Source organism: Vulpes lagopus, chromosome 1 (genome assembly GCF_018345385.1).
Source record: "Vulpes lagopus strain Blue_001 chromosome 1, ASM1834538v1, whole genome shotgun sequence".
In the NCBI taxonomy this organism is placed as follows: Eukaryota; Metazoa; Chordata; class Mammalia; order Carnivora; family Canidae; genus Vulpes; species Vulpes lagopus.
Window position 1 is genome coordinate 180,308,089 of NC_054824.1, and position 20,727 is coordinate 180,328,815.

The 20,727-nt window shown below is 54.9% G+C and overlaps 1 protein-coding gene across 1 annotated transcript in view; it reads right to left on the reverse strand.

Moving 5' to 3' along the window:
- Positions 1-602: 602 nt before the first annotated feature.
- Positions 603-20,727, reverse strand: part of MAPKAPK2 (MAPK activated protein kinase 2) — a 45,274-nt gene continuing 25,149 nt past the window's right edge. Inside the window, exons 2-10 of the mRNA XM_041758321.1 lie at positions 5,707-5,846; positions 5,535-5,599; positions 5,282-5,361; positions 4,689-4,815; positions 4,000-4,075; positions 3,474-3,598; positions 3,032-3,117; positions 2,804-2,884; positions 603-2,247 (exon numbers count right to left, since the gene is read on the reverse strand). Of these exons, the coding sequence (XP_041614255.1) occupies positions 2,104-2,247; positions 2,804-2,884; positions 3,032-3,117; positions 3,474-3,598; positions 4,000-4,075; positions 4,689-4,815; positions 5,282-5,361; positions 5,535-5,599; positions 5,707-5,846 (924 nt within the window). The 3' untranslated portion in view covers positions 603-2,103. The remainder of the gene's footprint in view (positions 2,248-2,803; positions 2,885-3,031; positions 3,118-3,473; positions 3,599-3,999; positions 4,076-4,688; positions 4,816-5,281; positions 5,362-5,534; positions 5,600-5,706; positions 5,847-20,727) is intronic.

Below are 20,727 nucleotides of genomic sequence, written 5' to 3' on the forward strand. Positions count from 1 at the left end.
GGCCAGCAGACCGATGTCCACCTTAGACCCCGCCGCAAACTGGTCCACTGTGTGATCCCAAACGTCCCACCTCTGGGCCTTGCTCTTCCCATCTGTGCAGTGGGGGGAACAGGTCAGGTGACCGTGGCAGGGCTCTTGCAGGTCAGTGTAGACTCTTTCAGCGTAAGCCTAACCCCTATCGCCCCCTCCTGGAACTTTCGGGAATGACACCACCCTGCGCCCTTGGTCTCTCCCAGAATTTGAACCCAGAAACACACTCCCCCGCGGGCTGAGGCGGCCAGCACCTGGCTGTGGCTAAACAGGTCAAAGGATCATGTGCTGAGAAGCCAGCGGGCTCCCGATTCGGTATTTGACGAGAGAGCACGGGCTCCCCACCCCATGCTGCCCCCCGACCCTGCTCCAGAGAAGAAAGAGCAGCATTCGTGCCCCTACAGCAGACACAGCCCGGCCAGCCTGCGGCCAGGCCAGGTGCTCCCGCATCCGCACCCGCACCCGCACCCACACCCAGGGGGCCCTCCCAGCATACACCAGCACTCTCCACTGTGCAGAGGAGAAGTCGGGGGTGGACAGGCTGCGTCCCACAAAGGAAGAGCAAGAAAACCTTTCAACTATTAAATCCGTTTAGTAAAGACAGTTTCGCTCATACAAAACAACAGTTTACAACAATCTGAGTGCTGGCCACGCCGTCAGGGACCGGGAGGCACTGGGGGCCCTCGGAGCCCTTGCCCACATCCGGAGAAGATCCGGGGTGCTCCTCCAGCAACTCGGCCCCGAGGGAGACGAGAGCTGGAGAATCAGTGCCCACCCCTGGCCCGGAGACCTCCCCCGACGCTGCTCACTAGTACCGGGGGGAGGGCCCTTCCCGCCCCCCCTCACTGGCCTGGACACACAAGGCTGAGTTGCTTGGGGGTGGAGGTGAAGTGGCTAACGGAGGCGGGGGCAGAGTCGGGACATCTTTGGTGTGAAGACTCCCCCACCCACCCGCGGGGCCACCCAAGGGGTGCCGCCTCTGCCCTCGAGGGGGAGCCGGCCGGTACCCCCAGGGGCCCAGGAGAGGCGGCAAAATGCAGAAGCTCCAAGTCACTTCTAAACAGCCCAGGCTCCCCCATGGGAGCAGAGAGGAGGCCCATTGAGAAGTGGCTCAAAATATAGGAAAAATCATCAAGAACGGGTTAATCATGGCAGGAAGGGGGAGAGAGGCTACTGGGTAGGGAAGCGCCTCGGAGGACTAGGACCAGCGCTGCACGGGCGCCCACGGGTGGGGGTGAGGGTGGTCCAGCCTTCCCGACCGCTGGGCCGGAGCCCAGGTGGCTCCTCTCTGCCTCCCAGAACCACCGGGCAGGCTGCGGGGCCGGGCTGAGTCGGGGCAGGCTTCTCAGGCACTTTGGCAGACCTGACGCGGGCACGGCAGGCCCAAGGAGGGGTGAGGTTCTTGAGCCACAGCAGGGGCCCTCCCTCTGCAGCCCTGCCTGCCCCTGGCCCCATGAACATGCACAGTCCCAGACACAGATCCGGGCACACGCGCACACACACACACACAATCACACTCGCCTCTGTCCGTCTGGCACATCGGTGAGGTCTGAGGGCTCCCGCAGAGGCGGGTGGCATCCTGGCCCCGGCCCCGCAGGGCCCCGAGCTCCCGGAATGCCTCAGTCGCAGGGGCCCCCGGCCGGGGTGGGGCAGGAGAGGGCAGGTGGACGCAGGGACGCTCCCTCGGACAGTTGCCACAAACACCCCTGAACCAACCCCGAGCCCTTACACATCCAGAGAGGAAGGGGTCTGGGCAAGAGGAGGCCGAGTAGGGGAAAGAACAATAAAAGAAGTTTCATAAAAATTCCAAGTCAAATTACTGATAAAATTGCAAAATGAGCACAGGTTCCAGAGCGTCTTGCTCCCTTCTCTCCGCACTGCCCGCAGCCTCCCAGCCTCTCCCTCTCCGAGGTGGTGGGAACCACAGGCGGGATGCGGCCTCGGACGGGCTCCGGGCTCCACGCCGCTGAGGAGGGAGGTGAAGCGGGCAGTCCTGGGTCTCTTCGTTTAAAAAATATATTCAGGTCGAGAGTTATTGCTTGTCCGCCAGTGGAGCGGGACGGGCTCAGCGGCTCAGTGAGCGAGGGCCGCGGCCTCCAGGGCCCGAGCTTTCTTCCGCCTCTTCAGAAGGAGAGGGTTGGACGCATCTTCGATCTTTTTTATCTTGATCTGCTCGTAGTCGACACGCATTGTGGCCAAGGCACTGGTCATCTCCTCCTGGGGAGGGGGCAGGGTGACCACACGGGGCGACAGGGGAGATGAGAGACACAGGGAAGGGCAGGGTGAGGGCGACAGGGGGTGGGAGCAGAGAAAGGACAGGCTGGTCAGTGGGTTCGAGGCTGACGGCAGCCTCAACCCCTGCCGGGGTCACCAGAGCCTGCCCACAACAGTAGGGTGCGCTCCCAGAGCCCCCAGCGACCCCACTGGAAGCAGAAAGAGCACTGGACCAGGAGTCAGGGGACCTGGGCTCTGGTCCACCCCCGCCCATCGCTAGCTGTGTGACCTTGAGCAGGTCACTCTCCCTCTCTGGACCTCGGGCTCCTCATCTGCAAAACGAGGAGACGGTACCAGATAGCTGTTTGGGTTCCTTATAGGGAACCACCGTAGGCCCAGCCTGGCCAGGGAAGGGGCTCAGAGTCACTGCTCTCGCTGTAACAGAGATCCCTGGGGTGAGCGAATGCAGACTCACACCCCCCCCCACCAGCCAGCACCGCCCCTCACCCCCGGGCACCCACCCACACCCCGGGCCCCTGGCAGCCAGTGGTCCCCTCACCTTGACATCCTCCCACCGCTCCTTGTCCTCCTTCAGGACCCGGCTGGTGTGCAGTGGGGTTTGAGGGACCTTTGTTGATTGCTGTGGGGGAGAAAAGGAGTTCAAGGGAAAGCCTGGCGGGGAGCAGAGTGGTGGCTGAGCCCTCGCCCTCGCCCTCGCCCTCACCCTCGCTCTCGCCTTGAGGGTCGGTTTCCACGGACCCGGGTCCCTCCTGCCCACCAGGCTTACCATGATCCAGGGGTGGTTCATGAATTCCGTGATGGTCATCCTCTGAGTGGGCTCTGTTTTCAGCAGGTTCCGGATGAGCATCTTCACTGCGGGGTGGGGCAGGGGACAGAGACAGCTCAGGGGCCACCCTCTCTCTTCTGCTTCTTCCCAAAGTTTTCAGGGAGAAACCAGACTTAGGGGCACAGGGGGGGTAGGGGTGGGGGGTTGCCTGGAGGCAGACTGCCCACAGAGCCGGTCCCGAGGGGCATTATGGTTACACCTCTTGATAGGTTACATGCAGCCCCACACCCGTGGCCCAGGGTGGGTCCCTCATGCAGACAGGACGTGCCCAGCAGGTGTGAGCACAGGGACGGACCCACTGCCACACCACCCCTGGGGGCTGGATCCTGCAGGTACCACGTGTGCGCGTGCAAGTGCACGGGGCGGGGGAGGGGGTCCTTACCTTCCTCTGATACCTCCGACCACTCTGGGTTGGGAAATTCATACTGGCCCATTCGGATGCGAGTCTTCATGCCCGGAGAGATGGCGAGACCATGGTTGGAGTAGAAGGGGGGATACCCACACAGCCTGAATCAAGAAGCAGGAAGAGAGGGGGACAGTGCGGGTGTTATTCGGGGGACTTGCACCAGGAACAGAGTGAGGAACAGGCTTCTTGGAAAGGTCACAGAGAAATGCACTCGTGGATTTCAGGCACAATATATGAAATCAAGAACAGGCCCCAGAAATCCAACACACCCAGCATCTAAACCACACGTTTTCCTGCCCGTGAGCTAGTTTATACCCGCCGCTTAGCTATCAGAATCCAATAAGCACAGAGAAAAGGGGACACGCAGGGGATTTCCAGGGAATCCCCCATCCAGAAGGGGATGTGGACCTCTGCTCCTTCCTCTTGTCCCAGAGAGGTACAGGCCTCCTTCTACGCCCAGCCCAGCCCAGCCTCCTCCGCACACCCTCCCTGGCACACTCACAGGATGTACATGATGACACCCAAGGACCACATGTCACAGGACTTGTCATACTTCTCGGGACCCAGCACTTCTGGAGCTGCAAACCAAAGGTCAGTGTGGGTGGATCCGGCCCCTGGAACACTGATATACCCCAGCTTCTCTGCGGATCATGCTCCCTATCCCAACCCCTCAGCCCATCGTGATGATACTGTGGCCGGGGGTGGGAGGGGGAACAGTCATAACCCCATGCTGGGGCTGCGTGGGGGAGAGCAGAAGAGCCTCCTCCAAGAGGAACCCCGGGGCTAGAATCTTAAGATGAGACGATTCCTGGACGGAAGAGCCTTCCCGACCCATGCTGCCCACTTAATTTGACAAACATGAGTTTATTCTGGATAAACGTGAGTTCACTCGGCTGGAGCTGCGGAACCCAGTCTGTGTCCCGGGCTCCGCTGGGAATGGCTGCTCTTCTGGGGGAAGCCCACCAGCGTGCACCAAATCCTGCCTATACTCCCAGACGGATCGATCTCCCATAACGTCTCAATTCCAGCTTAACTCGCTCAAGCCCTACTTCTGGGCAGGTCACAGCAGAACCAGCTCCGGGAAGGTTCAGAGGACACGACCCCCCCAGGACCAGTGGCCTGAGAGCTGTAGGGAGCACCTGACAACAGCTCTGGGGAAAGACCAGCTCCCCGGGCCCCCTCTGGACTCACCCACATAGTACGGCGTGTAACAGGGAGTGGTCAGAGAGTTGTGGCTGGTGGTTTCCTTGGCAAAGCCAAAATCTGTGAGTTTCAGGATGGCATTGGGCCTTTTGGAGGTGTACAGGAGATTCTCAGGCTACAGAGAGGGAGACAGACGGACAGACAGCAACGCTGCTGAGCCTGTGAGGAGGGCAGCGATTCCTGCCTCCCCTCACCCTTTCAACGACCATCTGTCCCCCTCGATCGACACGCCATCAGGAGCATCCATGCGCGTGGCCAGGTGCCTGCCTTTGGGAGCTTACAGGGTACTTGGAGACAAGAGACGAGCCCAGAGAACCGCCAACAAACACCACGGGGACACAGAAACCAAAGGTGTGACTGTGTGGCGCTAAGGAGGACCACAGGGCTGGGCGTAGCCACAGAAGGCTTCACTACTGCGCTGGGGCTTGGCCCAGAGAGGGCGGCCGCGGCGGGCAGAGAACAGCACCTGCCCTGCTCTGCCGCAGGAGGCGCAGCAGGGCGCAGGGCAAGCCAGGCCACCTCCCGAGGGTCACCGTAGCCCCCCGGGCCGTGGCTCCCACGCAGCAGCGCACAGCGGGCACCTTGACATCCCGGTGAGCGATGTTGATCGAGTGCAGGTACTGGATGGCCTCGCCGATGCTCTTCATGATTTCTGACGCCTCTGTGGCAGGGGGGTGGGCGACAGGAAGCAGAGTCGCAAGATGTGGCAGGAGGGTTGAGGACCCAGTCAGTCGGCCCCCTCCCACCCCCACCCACCCGAGGAGCGGCCCCGGTGTCCCCCCCGGCCCCCGACGGCCCTGCCCGCCCAGGCCTGTCCCAGCAGGCCCCTCCTACCTCTTTCCGTGAACGCCTGGTCTCCGCGGTCCTGGATCCGGCTAAAGAGTTCTCCGCCATCCAGACTGAAAGAAAGCCACCGTGACAGGGGCGGGGCCCGGCCCAGCAGCCCTCTCCTGCCCTGCCCGCCTGGCCCCGGCCCCAGCGTCGGCCCGAGGTCGGCCTGGCTTACCACTCCATGACAATGAGCAGGCACTTCCTCCCCGCGTACAGGTTCTCGTAGACATCCACGATGCGCACGATGTGGGGGCACTGCGAGGCCCGCCAGTGCAGCTCCACCTCCCGGCGGGCCTTGGGGCAGTCCTGAAGCATCTGCAAGCCCAGAGGCCTCCCGCGTGACTGCGCCATCCCCGCAGGCGGGCAGCTGGCGGCCGCCCGGCACGACCCGGCGGAGTCTGTTCCAGGGCGCCCGGGCTCTCCCCGCCGGCACACCAGCTCCTGCAGGTCCCCTACTAGTGCCCCCCCCCCCTCCGGCATTTTCTCTGGCCTCTCCTCCTAAATCCTGACTTAGAGTTTTGCAGCTCCCTTATCTGCTCTAAAGGGAACCTTCAAGACGACCCCAGACCCCACGGGGCCTCGGCCCAGGCTGAAATCAGCCCCGCGGCCACTCGGCCTAGCCGGGCCTGCAGGCTGCCCTGGAGGGCGGCAGAACTGGGCAGGCCTGAGGACAGTCTGAGGCGAAGGCACACAGTCACGGAAAGGAGCCGAGAGAAGGAGGGACTCCAGAAGCAGCAGGAAAAGGAACTTCCAAGACCCCTCAAGGTCCAGCACACCAAATCCAGAGCAACGCGCTTTCTCCGTCTTGCGCTTTACTTCATTCAACCCCCCGATGGCCTCGGGAGTCGGCCGATGTGGCCGATGTGGCTGGGACGCCGCCTCTCGCCAGGTGTGCAACCTCGGCAGCTTCCCTGACTCATGAGCCTCAGTCCTGCACCTTGTCCCATGGGCCAGGTGGCCAGGGGCCCTAATGGAACCTGGATCCCTCACCTGGATCCCTCGCCAGCCTCAGGGGCTGAATCTTGACTAATCCCAGCCAGTCGCATGAATTCCTTTACCAGTGACGAGCTTGGGAACAAGCCTAAGACCCAGCGCCGGCCAAGAAGAACTTGGTCACGAGTCTGCTAGCGGCTAGCGGCCTCCTGAAGGAAGCACAGGAAGCTGCACCACCTTCCCCGCACGTGGCACCTGGCGGGAGGACCGGAGGACGCATCAGCACACCGAGGAGGGCGGGGAGGAGGCGTGGCAGTCACCTGGGGCCTGGCTGACACCGAGCAGCCCTCAGGACTTGTGTTTGGTACGATAATAATCTTTCCTTGCTCTACAGACTGCTTTTATTTTTATTTTTATTTATTTATTTATTTATTTTTTTACAAACTGCTTTTAGTAGAATTTTATTGCTCAGAGCCAAAGGCATCATGTCTATCCCCCTATAAAATGGGGGGTAGATCTGTTGCAAGGATTAAACGAAGCAATTCTGCAAAGCGCCCAGCAGAGCCCCTGGCAGATGCCCAAGAAGCAGAGCTGTCACTTTCGTCACGGACTGTCGGCTAAATGCACAGCACTGATGCCAAAATAACCAAGACGCCGCCCCTGACAGACTTCCCATCTCTGTGGGCCGCCAAGATGAGCCCTATGCAGTCCCCATCAGGGCCGAGGCGAGAGGGACACGGTGAGGCGGTGAGGGGGAGGGAAGGCAGGGGGATGGGGGCCCTGCTAGGGGGGAGCGGGGATGGGGCAGGTGGGGGATGCAGCAGCTGAGGCTCAGAGACCCGCTGGAAAGTGCAGGAAGCTTGGTCAGAAAGCTGGGCTGGCCGGGACGGAGCCAGGTGACCGAGGGCAGCGACAGGCAAATACGGGAACTCCCAGCCCTGAGGACAGACCTCGTCACGCTGCAGGCCACGACATACTAGGCCTTTTCTGACCGTGCAACTGCCATGTTACGGGATGAGGAAATCGAAGCTCAGGGTAACAGTGTGTCCAGGGCTAAGTCCCTAGAGAAAGGCAGGGCCAGGGTTGGACCCCAAAGCCCAGGCCTTTTCCATGTCACCACAAAGCTTCCCCGGGAGGGGTGGAGGCCGAGACCGGTCAGTTCGGGACAGACACCTGCAGGCTGACCTCGCAGCACAATCTCCAAACAGGTGCCGGTCGGGGCAAGCTGCCCACGGGGTCACACTGCCACCTCGTGGCCATCTGGGGACACTGCACAGGTTCGAGCTCGGCCACCCACCTTACCATGGCCCAGGAAAAAAAGTTTATTTTCCTCTCCCCCGCTCTAAGCAACGCAGGAGAAGGCAGCGGCCAACTTCATTTGCAACTTCATTTGTGGAGCGCACTTCCACTCCACGGGCATTTACTGGGCCCCGCATTGTGCAGGGCGCCAAGAGGGAACAGAGGAGTCCCAGTCTGAAAACATTCAGGCTGGCGGGGGTCAGGGTACGTACTACGGGAGGCCGACACAGGAAATATTTATAACCCAGAGCCAATGTGCTATACAACTGGCAGGTTCAAAGGGTTCAGAGGCAAGAGTCCTCAGAGCAGCCCAGTAAGAAAGATCTCTCTCGCCCCCTGCAGGTACCCTGATCACTAGGAGGCAGAGAAGAAGCACAGTTGGCGGATTTACTCAGAGGCAACCTGAGGTCAGGGATTTACCATCCGTCCAGGGGCAGGGTCTCGAATTGGTCAGTATCTCCAATGACCTTGAAGGCGTCATTACCTTTCTAAGCCTGTTTTGCATCTATCCGTGAGGGGGGCCCCCTTCCTTACAGAGTCATCTAAGCATCTAATGAAAGAACACCCCTTAAGAAGGCTTTGTCATCAGAGGGGCAGTTATCACTGGAAACCAGCAGCACAACTGCCAAGGCAGAGGCACCCTCTCCGTCACCTCGAGTTGAGGCTGGGGCCCACTGAGGAAGCCGGTCCAAGTCACCAGCAAGACTCCAGGCTGGGTTTATGGGCAGCCCAGTGACCACAATCTGGGAACCAGCTCCATGCCCTGCCCAACCAGAGCTGTGCTGAGTGATGACACGTCAAGGCCCACACCCAAATGCCCCTTGGTCCCTCCTGAACTCAGAGCTCCCACTCCACATGCTGCTCTTTCTGCCTTAGACAGGTTAGACCGTGTGGCAAAGGAGAATTTGTGGGCAGGAGGCATGGGTTCCCAACCCACCTCCGGGCCTACACACAATTCTTCACCTGGTAGGTGAGCCAGATGGACCCAGTACAATACACTTGGCCTTGGGAACAGTGTACAACGCATACCCCAGCTCTGCACTTCCTAGCTTGGGTCAGGTAAGCCGACCTACCCTTCTGACAAAAGGATTTCCTCATTTGCAAAACAGAATTAATTTAGTGAAATAAGTAAACTGGAAAGGGTAGTATTTTTACATTCTAAAAGGAACATAAGAGTTTCCCATGAAGACTGGAGACTGGCATCCAGGTATGTGTTTATGAGAAATCTCTGAATGGATATGAAGACCAACTCCAGCAACAAAGTTAAGACCTTCAACTGAGTCAGGCAGGCAGGCTGGCTCATGTCATGGGGGAAGAGCCTAAAGAGCCAAAGAGGCTTTGTGGACAGCTGTGGGGTGCAGAGAGCCTGGAGGGAGGACAGCAAGAATGTGCTAATCTGGAGTACAGAGCTAAGTAAAGAACGAGGGGGGGGGGGGGCTGAGCTCCAAGCCAGAGGAAAGAGGGAATGAAACAGGATTCCTGGGGTCCTGCCAGGAGCCACCAGCAGGTTCAACCAGAAGCCAATAGAGTCACCCAGGAGAGGTAGGAAAGGCTCACCTCTCCGGCATGGACAAAGACAAGGGCCCAGGTCTATAGATCTCAGGGACCCAGACTGGAGGGAGGGAGGGAGGGAAGGAGGGAGGGAGGGAGGGAGGGAGGGAGGGAGACGGGGAGGGTCTTCTCACTAAGAAGCCACAGGCCCTTAGACATTAAGAGCCTGGAAGGGTTTATGAAATATTTTAAGCCCACGCAAAGCACGGAGCAGATACTGGGACTTGTCTCCACCCCCTGTAGTTCGCGTCTGAAATTCTCTTGCACTGTAGAAAAGGTTAATTGTTGCATGTGCTAGATTGCAATGCAATAGGCCAGGCCACCCTACCAACTGTGGCAAGGGCCTGGGAAACTCTAGGATGACAGTGGCGATGAGGGAGACGCGGGAGCTCTCCCCAAATGCTGTTCCCTGTCTCAGTTTGCTGGAGCCCGAAGGCAAGAGGACCGGGGCCCCCAATTCTGGTTGCCTATGGCCCCATTACCTCCCATCCTCCCAACCAAGTCTTCCATCATGGGGCCACAGGGAAGGACTCAGGAGCAGTCAGCATCCTAAACGGAGCTGAGCCAGAGATGGGAAGAAACAGAGCCCAGGGCCTGGAGCCCGGCTCGCCAGCAGCAATGGGGACATGAGGACTGACGGGAAGGAGCGAGTCCCAGGCCCCAAGGGATCACGCCCTTCACAAGCTCTAACAGCTGCCAGGTGTGTGAACTTGTGGACGTCTTTAACCCCTCCATGCCTCAGTTTCCTATCGGTTAAAGCGGACTAGTAAGAGTCCTCAGCTATATTAAATGAGCTACTAGATGCCCCCTGTAACCTACTGCGAGCAGCACACGCGTGTGTTAGCATCACTCTGCTCTCACTTCCCGGCCATGCTGTCCCAGGGCTCCTCGGTCAAGGGGGTATTAGTAGCCCTGAGGGGCCCCAGAATACCGGCGGGGAAGCGGTCTGGGCATCCTGAGCACTCCTGGCCTCCCTCCACTGCCTCAACCGGACAGCTGGGGGCAGGGTGCACTGTAAGGAGAGAAGGAAGCCACCCCTTCCCTTCCCAGGCCTGACTGGGAGCCAAGAGTGATGCAAAAACCTGAGTCAGGCGCTGGCTGTGCTGCCCGTGTGTGGTGTGTGTGCGGTGTGTCGTTAAACCAGACGTCCTCGGTCATAGCAGGTCAGCCCTAAGGCCCCGTGTGTCATGCACCAGCCCCCCCACCAACCCCCACTACAGGATGGGGCGGTGCTGGGTGCTGGGTGCTCTGCGGGCTAAAGAGGAGAAGGATGTGGGCAGGAGGGCTGCTGCTTTGAGTCCCCCACACACACAGTGCAGGATGCAGGACCCCTGGGAGCAGGGGAAGGGGGCCCCTGCCCTCCTGTGTGCTCTGTGCTAAGTGGGTGCTAACTACTCTGAATGGGGACCCCTCATCCACCCCAGAGAAAGTACCTAACTTTTTTTTTTTTTAAGATTTTATTTATTCATTCATGAGAGACACACAAGAAAGAGAGGCAGAGACACAGGCAGAGGGAGAAGCAGGCTCCATGCAGGGAGCCAGACGTGGGACTGGATCCCGGGTCTCCAGGATCAGGCCCTGGGCTGAAGGCGGCGCTAAACCACTGAGCCACCCGGGCTGCCCTCATCCAACTTTATATAAACGAGAAGACTCGGGCTCAGAGAAACTAAGCAATTAGCTCCAAGCCTTCCCGCAGTGGCCCGTGGCAGGGCTGGGATTTGATGTGGGGCCCCACTGCTCCTGACGCTCCTTTTCCACCGCCCCATGGGGGAAGGCAAAGGCACAGAATCCGCCAGAACCATCCATGACATCAACGCCAAAAATGGGGGCGGAAAACGTAGACATGCCTGAAAGTACAAACACTTTGATCCCGAAATCCTGCTTTTAAAATTTTACCCTAAGCTACTACCCTGGATGGAACCTGAATGTATGTACATCCCAATCCCGAGTCCGTTATGCCAACCAGAAGGCAGCGGCCCAGCAACCAGCAATTGAGATTGCTTTAAAAGTGCACTTAGCTATATAATCTGTAATCATGAATGTGATGTCTGAAGTGAACATTTAATGCAGAACGGAGTCCCGAGTCTGTTAGGTCCTCCGTCACCGTGAGTGGGGGCACTCACCCTGGCTCTTTCTTTGCAGCACAAATCCCAATCTTAGTTTCCCTACACTTACTCATCAGAAAGTATATGATAGTAGGTGAAAAAAAACCAGTTTCAAAGGCTTATTATGGCCAGTGCAGTTCTATATTTTTATTTATACCTGGGGGGGGGGGGGTCTAAGAGGAAGAGTATTCATACTCAGTAAAACGCTAATTGTAATTCCATCTGAAGAGCAGGATTACAGGGCCTTATTTTTTTCTTCCTCAGATCTTTATTTTCTAGGTGATTTACAATTAGCATTTGTACTTTTAAAGAGGCCAAGAAAGCAGCTTAGCTCTCCAAATGTAAATGGGAGGTTGTCATCCACACCCCCAGGCCGGCCAGGGAGCAGAGAGGCTCAGGCTCTCAGGCAGCTCAGCCTCCCCAGGTCCACGGCAGGGGGCTGCCACTGCCACCTTGGAGTCTGGAGCAGGAATGCAGCCCGACACAGCAGGTGCAGGCTGCAGTTGGGGGGCAGGGGGGTGGGGGGTGAGCAGACACTGGGAACCACAGCACAAGGGGTTCCATCATCCTCCGTCCTCTCCAGCTCCACTCTGCTCTGACCCAGCCCCCCCACTCCCCAGCCAGCCGTCCTCTGTGTCGGCTCAGCCATGGTCACACCTCTCCTTCCAGCCTGGCTGGGGAACTGGACCCCACAGCCCTGTGCTAGCGAGAAAGGGAGGTGTGAGGAGGTCACGGGGACACAGGCCCAGGACACGCTGTCCTTACATCATGTGATCTCTGTCTGGGCCCTTCAAAGCCTCCATCTCTGGGTCCGGAGCCAGGGAGGGAAACAGGTTGGAGACACACAGCACGCACGGTCCAGCACGTGAGCTCCCCCTCCCGAAATGCCATCACTCAGCAAACATCCGGAGTACCCAGTACACGCCACACACTGTTCTGGAGAGTGCTGGGATCTAACAGAGAACTGAGCAAGTAAGGCCTGTGCCCCATGGGACCTCCGTGTGCATGCAGGAGGTACACGGTGAGAAAGCGGTTTTAACTCGATCTTGTGATTGTGCATAAAGAAACTAAACAGGGTGCTGCCAGAAACCAGCAGTGGCGGTGAGGGAGACTCTCCCTCAGCCCCCCTCAAACTAGGGAGAGCTGCTTACAGCCTGGAGACGTGGTCACGTCTCTTTACCTCTAGCCCAGCTCAGAAACATAAGAGATGACAGATGGGTCTTGGTTGAAGTGGTTTTCCTCTACATCTATGGGGGGGTGGGGCTGGGGTAAGGAGTATGCCCCCCTTCTAGAGTTTCTGCAAAGCTCAGCGAGGAGCTACTGTTGGTCTTCCCCTAGAAGTGATCTAAGCAGGAATCTCAACAGGGTTCGCAGGTCTTAGAAGGTTACCGAAGTAGAAGATACACAGAAGTGCTGCATCAGGGTCCCTGGCCGGGGCACACATTCCCAGATATTTGGCTGGGAGGTAAAAGTAGTTCTCTCTATTTGCTACTGGCTTTCGTCATTGTGATAGGGAAACGTCTCCACCCAGAACAAAGCCACACCGAACAATGAGGAATCCAAGACTAAAAGCTTTGCAACAACCACACCACACTGCCCAGAAGACGAGCTGGACCTTCTTGTGGTTCCCACCCTCTCTCTCCAGGACTTTCCTGGGGCAACCATAAAAGACCAAGGTTCAACAAAAAGGCAAGGAGCTTAAAAGTCACACCATAAATGACAATTTAAAAAAATATATATTTGCAGCACATAATGGATAAAAGGCTAACTTAACTGGGAAATCAATTGTAAAAGATTAACAACCCAATATAAAAATGGCCAAAGAATAAGAACAGGCAGTTCAAAGAGAAAGGAACACAGACGGCCAAATGATTCTTGATGCAACTCATTAAGAGAGAAATGCTTATAAAAACAACGACAGCAATTTCACCCGAATGGCAAACATGTTTTAATGTTGGACCAAAACCAAAGCAAAATAAAACTCTTGGGTCTATGCCAACATTTGAGAGGAAAGGGCACTCTCTCATACACCCAGTAGGGATACAGATCTTGTTTGAGGAGTCTGGCCGAGATCTCTCGTGTTCAAACCTTGCAGGAAGTCACTGCCCACCTAGGAAACCATCCTAATAGGTTCCTAGAGCATTTTAGCGGCCCCAAACTGGTAACAACCTACGTCCACCGCTGTGGAGCTGGTCAGGTAAGTGGCAGGGCGCCCATACAACAGAGGATTTAGGGCCCGGGCCCGGGCAGGAGAGAGGCAGGGCCACACATCCACGCGGTGGTGAGAAGAGAGTGTCCACCCACGGGCGAGCAGACAAAGGACAGGACGACACTCTGGCTTTATCGTTACCATCCCAGCTTGTTTAGTGGACCTGCACCGGCACTGCTTAAGTAACTTTTAAGGTATATTCATAAAAGCAAGCAAGCAAGCACATCAAAGGTTAATTAATGGTTTTAATTAATGGTTCACTGTACATGGTGGTAAGACAGGGAATGTTTTCTTCTTTTGTGTGCTTTTTAAATTCCAAAAAATAAAAAAAAAATTAAGTCCTGAACAGAACAGAAACATAGAATACCATTTGGGTGGTTTTGTTTCTTAAGGCAGAGAGAACATATATGGGCTTGCACTTTCCTGGATGTCTTTACCCTCCCCCACAAAAATGTCAGCCACCAGCTGAACCACCAGTTAAGAGTAGGTTCCAGCGAGAAAGTGCATTTTTCTTGTTTTCCCCCTTCTCCTTTCTGCTTTATATCTTTCTGTTATATTTGGATCTTACCATCTGCATGTATTTCTTTTTAAAAATCAAGTCGAGGGGGTTCGATTCCAGGAGGCAGTACATCTCAGTTCTTACTTGACCCCTGGCCTGGGACAGTGGCACAGCTGTACGTGCCCCATAGCAACCTGGCCCTCCTGCGGGTGAGGGAAGTGGACAGGGACAGAGGATCCCATGTGGACCAGGGGAGGGACGAGGACCTAGCGTGACTCCAGGAATGAGGGCTACCCGGCTGATGCAAAGGCCTGGTGTCTTCCTGGAGAACAGTACCAAGTTAATAAAGAACGGGCCGAGGCCCCAAACCACCAGTGATAACCACTTCTGGCTTCTATGGGCATGAACGCTGCACACGGCGGGGAGAGGCAAGCCCTCTGGAGTCTTAGGGAGGAAACTGAACGACTGAGGGACACAGATATTTCTCTTTCTTCTAGCAGGTGACTATGACTTTGAAAGAGAAAGAGGAATTTTCATGTATAACCACACCAACCATGTGTCAGGTGCGCTCTATATTTAGAACATACGTTATACGTAAGCCTCCTAACCGCCCTGTGGAAGAGTCAACTGCTGATCCCATTTACAGGTGTGGCAGCCGAGGCCCGAGGGAAGCACCCTTCCTGAGGACACACGGCGAGTCACTGCCAGGGCCAAGACGCACACCAGTTCACGCTCCACGTTCCACTCTTGTTTTACGGCAAACGAGGCTTTGACAAGCAAATCCTGAGCTGCTAATAGAAGTTGATTGTTGCCCTGGCTGCCTTCCCTGCCCCGTTCACAGGCCTGCCCCCATTTATCTCTGCATCGGTCTGGCCCCGCATCCAGCTCAATGCTGAAGAGATATAATGTATATGTGTACGATCGGAACCACTTTACTGCCCATGGAGTACAACAGGATACAAGGCATCTTCCCCGAGGACACAAGGTAGACAGTGGGAGGAAGGAAACACACTCAACTCTCCCAGCTGGATTGAAGATAAAATCTGAGTGGAAGGATGAAAACATGCCATTTTCTTCATAATATCTAGGTATGACTTTTAAAAATCCTGAGATGGACAAATTATCAAGAGAAATTAAGATCAGGGCGCGTGGGTGGTTCAGTTGGTTGAGCGTCCAACTCAACTTCGGCTCAGGTCATGATCTCAGGGTCGAGAGAGGCCCAGTGGGCTCCGCCCTTGGCAGAGTCTCCTTGAGACTCTCTCCCTCTGTCACTCTGCTGGCTCGCGTGCGTACGTGTGCAAACTCTCCCTCTCTCTAAAATAAGTGAATAGGCGCGCCTGGGTGGCTCAGTCAGTTAAGCATCTGCCTTCAGCTCAGGTCACGATCCCAGGACCATGGGATGGAGCCCCACATCGGGCTCCCTACTCAGCAGAAAGTTTGCTTCTCCCTCTCCCTCTGCTGCTTTCCCTGCTTGTGCTCTCTCTCTGTCAAATAAATAAAATCTTTTTAAAAAATGAAATAAAAATTAGTAAATAAATCTTTAAAAAAGAAAAAAAAAGAGGGGCGCCTGGGAGGCTCAGTCAGTTAAGCATCTGCCTTCAGCTCAGATCATGATCTTGGGGGCCCTGGGATTGAGCCCCGTTTTGGGCTCCCTGCTCGGCCTTCTCCCTCTGGCTTTCTCCCTCTGCCCCTCTCCCTCTACACCACCCACCCCCATGCCCTCTCCCTCTCTCTCTCAAATAAATAAATAAAATCTTGTTTAAAAAAAAAAAAAAAGAAGGAAAATAAAGACAGAGGGAGGTCAGCAACACTGGTTCTGGCCAGTGCTGCCTCCAGCAACTTGACCCTGTACAGGTGACAAAGCAGATTCAAATTCTTAATTAGAAGTGATAAATGCCATGTCATCATCATCATCACTCCACTTCAGTGGAATGAGATTCATGGCACATACACCTTCATCAACAGATCTAATGGGACGTAGAGAGAGTAGAGCGAGAGAAAGTGGAAGAAGAGAGGGTCCTACAAAAGAGGGCAACACCCCACCCCTGACAACAATTCCACAATTCCACGTGCCCAAGACAGGAGGACAGCAAGGTGCAGAGAGAAGGTAAAGGAGTCAGAAGTAGTTCTTGGGGAAACCTTGGAGAGACTAGATGGTGGAAAATAGGAGCCCCTCTTCCCTAGTTAGCAGATGTGGTCCAGATGCAACACAGAGCTCGCATCAGCCGACACGGACACGAGGACATCTGATGGAGAGAGACAGGCAAGGTGGTTTTTTTGTTTTTTTGTGTGTTTTTTTTTTCCTGCTAAGAGCAGGGCACTTGATAAATTCTTGCCGTGCCTTTCTAAAGGGTTTACCTGTCACAAAGCCGGAGGTGCAAGGAAGGGAAATGCTCCTTGGACTCAATGCTAACCAGGAAGCAAAGTCTAGTAAACCACGTAGGAAAACAAAACACCGTAGTTAGCAGTAACAATAACAACAAGAATACCACACTGGGAGGAAGTAACCTTGTCATTTTAGAGTTCAAAGGAGGGGAAGAAAAAACCAGGGGACAAAAACAATTGTTTAGCCTAGACCCGCAGAAAACCAGTATTTAGATGTTGACAACGGAACAGTATGAGCAGAGATCCCACGCGGGGGGGGGGGGGGGGAGGCATTTTGCAATATAAGGTCTGATCTCCCCCAAGCAGACTCTGAGCATGTAAAGCATAAGAGTCCCCAATTTTCCTGGAACAGGAAAGCGGGAGGACAGAAGCAGTCACAGATGACCAAGACCACCACACAGGGAGCCACGGAAGACAGGACCGACCCCAGGAGGGTGGCGCGGAGAGTGAGCAGGGCTGGTGGTGGCAACGTGAGAACCACTCGGCGTGTCGTCACCCTACGTGCAAAGCCAGAGAAAAACCAGGGAGCGCGAGGGCCCGTCGTGGGGGCTGAGGCTCTAGGCTACAGGAACGCCGGACGACGCGGGAACTCGTCTCCGATGTGTCCCATCCTTTCTGTCCAGGAGGACGTTCTTCCGACGGAACAAGCGAACCGTCTGCACTGAACCGTCCGCACCTCCGATGGGCGCCGGACCAAGAACCAGCTCACGAGCACCCGAGGACGACGCAGGTACAAGATGCCAATCTCACCAGACTCGCGTGCCAGGATGCGCAGACGCCTGCGGGGGTGAGGCCAGAGCCGGCGGCGGCGATCGCGCGGGGGGCACGGGGAGGGGGAGATGACGGCAGGAGCCCGCTTCTCAGCAGCGTCCCCCTCGGCACCCCCGGGCCCCAGGCACCAGGCTACACACTTGGGGATTTAAGGAGCTCGCAGACAAGTCACGAAACAGATTGGAGGAAACAAACGCTCTGCACCAGGGGGTCCCTAAGGGCTGCTTAGCTCCACGTCGGTCTCGGGCAAAGCTTCGAACGGATTCTGACTTGCAGCATCTCGGCCCGGCCTGGGCTCCCGGAGAGGCCCCAGCAGACCCAAGCTCGGTTCCTTTATCAGCAGGGTAACTGGATTAGAGACCACGGGGGCGGGGGCCAGAGCCCGTGGACAGTCCCGCACCTGAGCACCTCGGACCTCGCAGAGGAGGAAAGGGCGACACGGCGAAGCGCTGCCGCGGTACCTGCGGCTGTTGTACGTGACGATAACGGGTTAGCCACGGATCTGCGGCCGGGCCGAACGCCATGCTCCCTCGGCCTTGCTCCTCGGCCTCGGTGACAATGCCGTCACCTCTGGCCAGGCCCCCAGATAGCCCTCGAAGTCGTCATCCTCACCCTCTCACCCTCTCACCCACAGAACCAATCTGATCTTGTCTTTGGAAAGATCTCCAAAACATTCATCTTCCTTCTCCCAGTCTTGTTCCCACTTGCTTGGTTCCCTCCTGTCTTCCGTGCCTTCTAATCGGTTTCTAGATGGTAGCCTTAGCCTGTTCCGATACATCCCGTGTCAAGCCCTGAAAGGCAAATGTGAGCAGGACGTGGTCTTCCTTGAACCTGTTCCCTGGCTAACAGGACAAAACCTAAACCCCCAGCCTGGTCTTTCCCAGCTCCTACCTACAAGATCTCCGCCCTCCCCTCCCAACACATTCTCTCGACTTGACCTCCCCTGAAATTCCCCGTTCTCGAACAAGTCATGCCTCTATGTCCACATCCTTTAAGCACCAACGCAGCGTCGCCTCCTCTGTGAAGCCTCCCTGGTGACCACCAGTCAAGCCTCTCTTCCCTCTCTGCTCTCCCAAGACTCTTGTTAAACTCCTACTTCTACACTCATTGGCATTATTTATAAGACCATTTCTCTGCCCCTGCTGGGTAGACCCTGTGCCTCTCAGAGGCTGGAACTGTATCTTATTGGGTTTTTTGGGTTTTGTTTTGTTTTTTTGGTTTTTTTTTTTTTGAGGTATAGTTGACACGATGTTCCCTTAGATCTTGTTCACCTTTGATGTCAAACCGTAGGCCGGATACATGGCAGTATGACCCTACTCAATAAATACCTGCTTGTTCACTAAACCCAGGGAACAGCTCCAGGGACAAACCAAGAAATGCCTTCTGTGGCTTGGCCTAGTATTTTACCAACAGACTGGCTGAAGACAAAGACTAGACAGCAAGCTCATCAAACCTGCAGGGAACCAAAAACTGGAGGCGTCCTGAGTAACGTATCTCTATAAAAGACTACAGTAGGTGGAAATACGAGCCAAAACAAAGCCGCACATCCAAAAAAAGGCCTCTAATAGCACGTGATAAAAGAGCCCTTTCTCCAATCTGACCTGTGTAACACGAGGAGTGAGAGCAAAGGCTGTGAAGCCAGGCTGCCCGAGGACGGAGGAGTCTCGGTTCCTGCACTGACCAAGCTGTGGCCCTGAGAGTCTCCTAACTCCCGTCAGCGTCCTTCAGTGTAACACAAAGATGACACCAGCATCTACCTCGTAGGGTTATTGGTTAGGTGACAGGAATAATGATGCATTTGCAAATAGAATCGTGCCCCGCTCAGTAAACTCTATGACTTGGTGCTGCTGCTGCTGCTGCTGCTGTGGTTGGTAAAAGCTACTTCTAAGAAAAGAGAAGAGAAGCTATAAAGCGCTGTGGTTAAAAGCGAGGGCCTGGAACTGGATGGTCCTAAGTTCAAATGTCAGCTCTAAGCTTAGTAGCTGCCTGAACTCAGGCAGTCACTTTACTTTCTTTTCTGTTGGTTTTTTTTTTCAAGATTATATTTTTAAGAAATCTCTACGCCCAGCATGCAGCTCGAACTCATAACCCTGAGATGAAGAGCCACACACTCTTCTGACTGAGCCAGCCAGGTGCTCTGGTTCTTTCCTTTCTAATCTCCACTGTCTTCATCCATTCAGTGAGGCTTAGTGATGGAATCTGCCAGAGACATCCACTTCAGGGTTCTTTCACGCGGAGAAAAAAGACAACTAGAGAGAAACGAAATGTCCACGAACAGAAAAGTTGTCAAATAAATTACGGTACATCCATAACGACAGGCAAAATGAGATACAATTATCACAAGGAATGAGGTGGATCTAGACGTACTGAGATCCAAAGTTCTTCAAAAAAAAGGTGCCCTGCAGTGAAAAAAGTAAACTGCAAATTGATACATCCTATTTTTGTAAAATGTTTTGAAAAAAAAAAAAAACAAGAGGAAAAGCAAAAGAAATGTTGTGTATGTGCATTTACCCACACTTCTCTAAATATAGACTGACTTGCTTTGCACACTAATATAGAACCACACACATGACCGTGCAAAGCAATCTTAATCATCAATGGAAAAAATGAAGATTGTTCCATGACCTTTAGAAATTTTCGTCAAAACATTAAAAACTCTCTGTCGGGTATAAATGAATAGAGAAATGGAAAAAATAGTAAAACTTGTGTTTAGTACACTGTAATAAAAAATACTAGACATTGAGAATGAGTGTGTCATTTCTTTGTGAAGAACTTATCCAGAGTAGCCAGGAGAGTGCTTGTCTTCTCGTCGTTGGACGCACAACCCACCTCATCTCCGCCTCTGCAACCTGCCATACTCTGTCCCAAGTCTGGGTCACTTTCCCACATTCGATCCTTTGTGCTTTCGATGTTGCAAGATACCTCCAAGAGTGCCTTCAATGTGAGGGGTTTTTCACTTCCTCTGGAACTTCTTCATGCTTCCATCATGATCACTCATGTCAATGAGTTTGCCTTCCAGAGTTCCTCTGGCTTCATCTGTAGAGTCATGAAATGTGGAGCGGTGGAAGTGTCGACATTCCCACAGCCAGCTAGTAATTCCACGTAAGCCCCATTTACGTTCAGCTCCAGCTTCACTTCCAGCATTACCACTTTCCGATTCTTTGTGAAAATGCATCTTTGTTGGTCAACTCCCTCTTTTGATTATCCATGTTTGCAAACTGTCACAGGAGGTTATCACTAGGGGACACAGAGGTAACACAAGTGCACACTTTCCTCTGTGTGTGAACCCGACAACAGATGGGCAGCAAGTGACCACCACTGACAGACTCTGAAGGAAGGGATGTGATTGGGCGCTGATCATAAAGAACATCTGTTATGTACATAGTGATCTGTGGACTGCGGAGCGCGCAGCAAAGTTTAGACTCTGTGCAATTACTCAGTTAA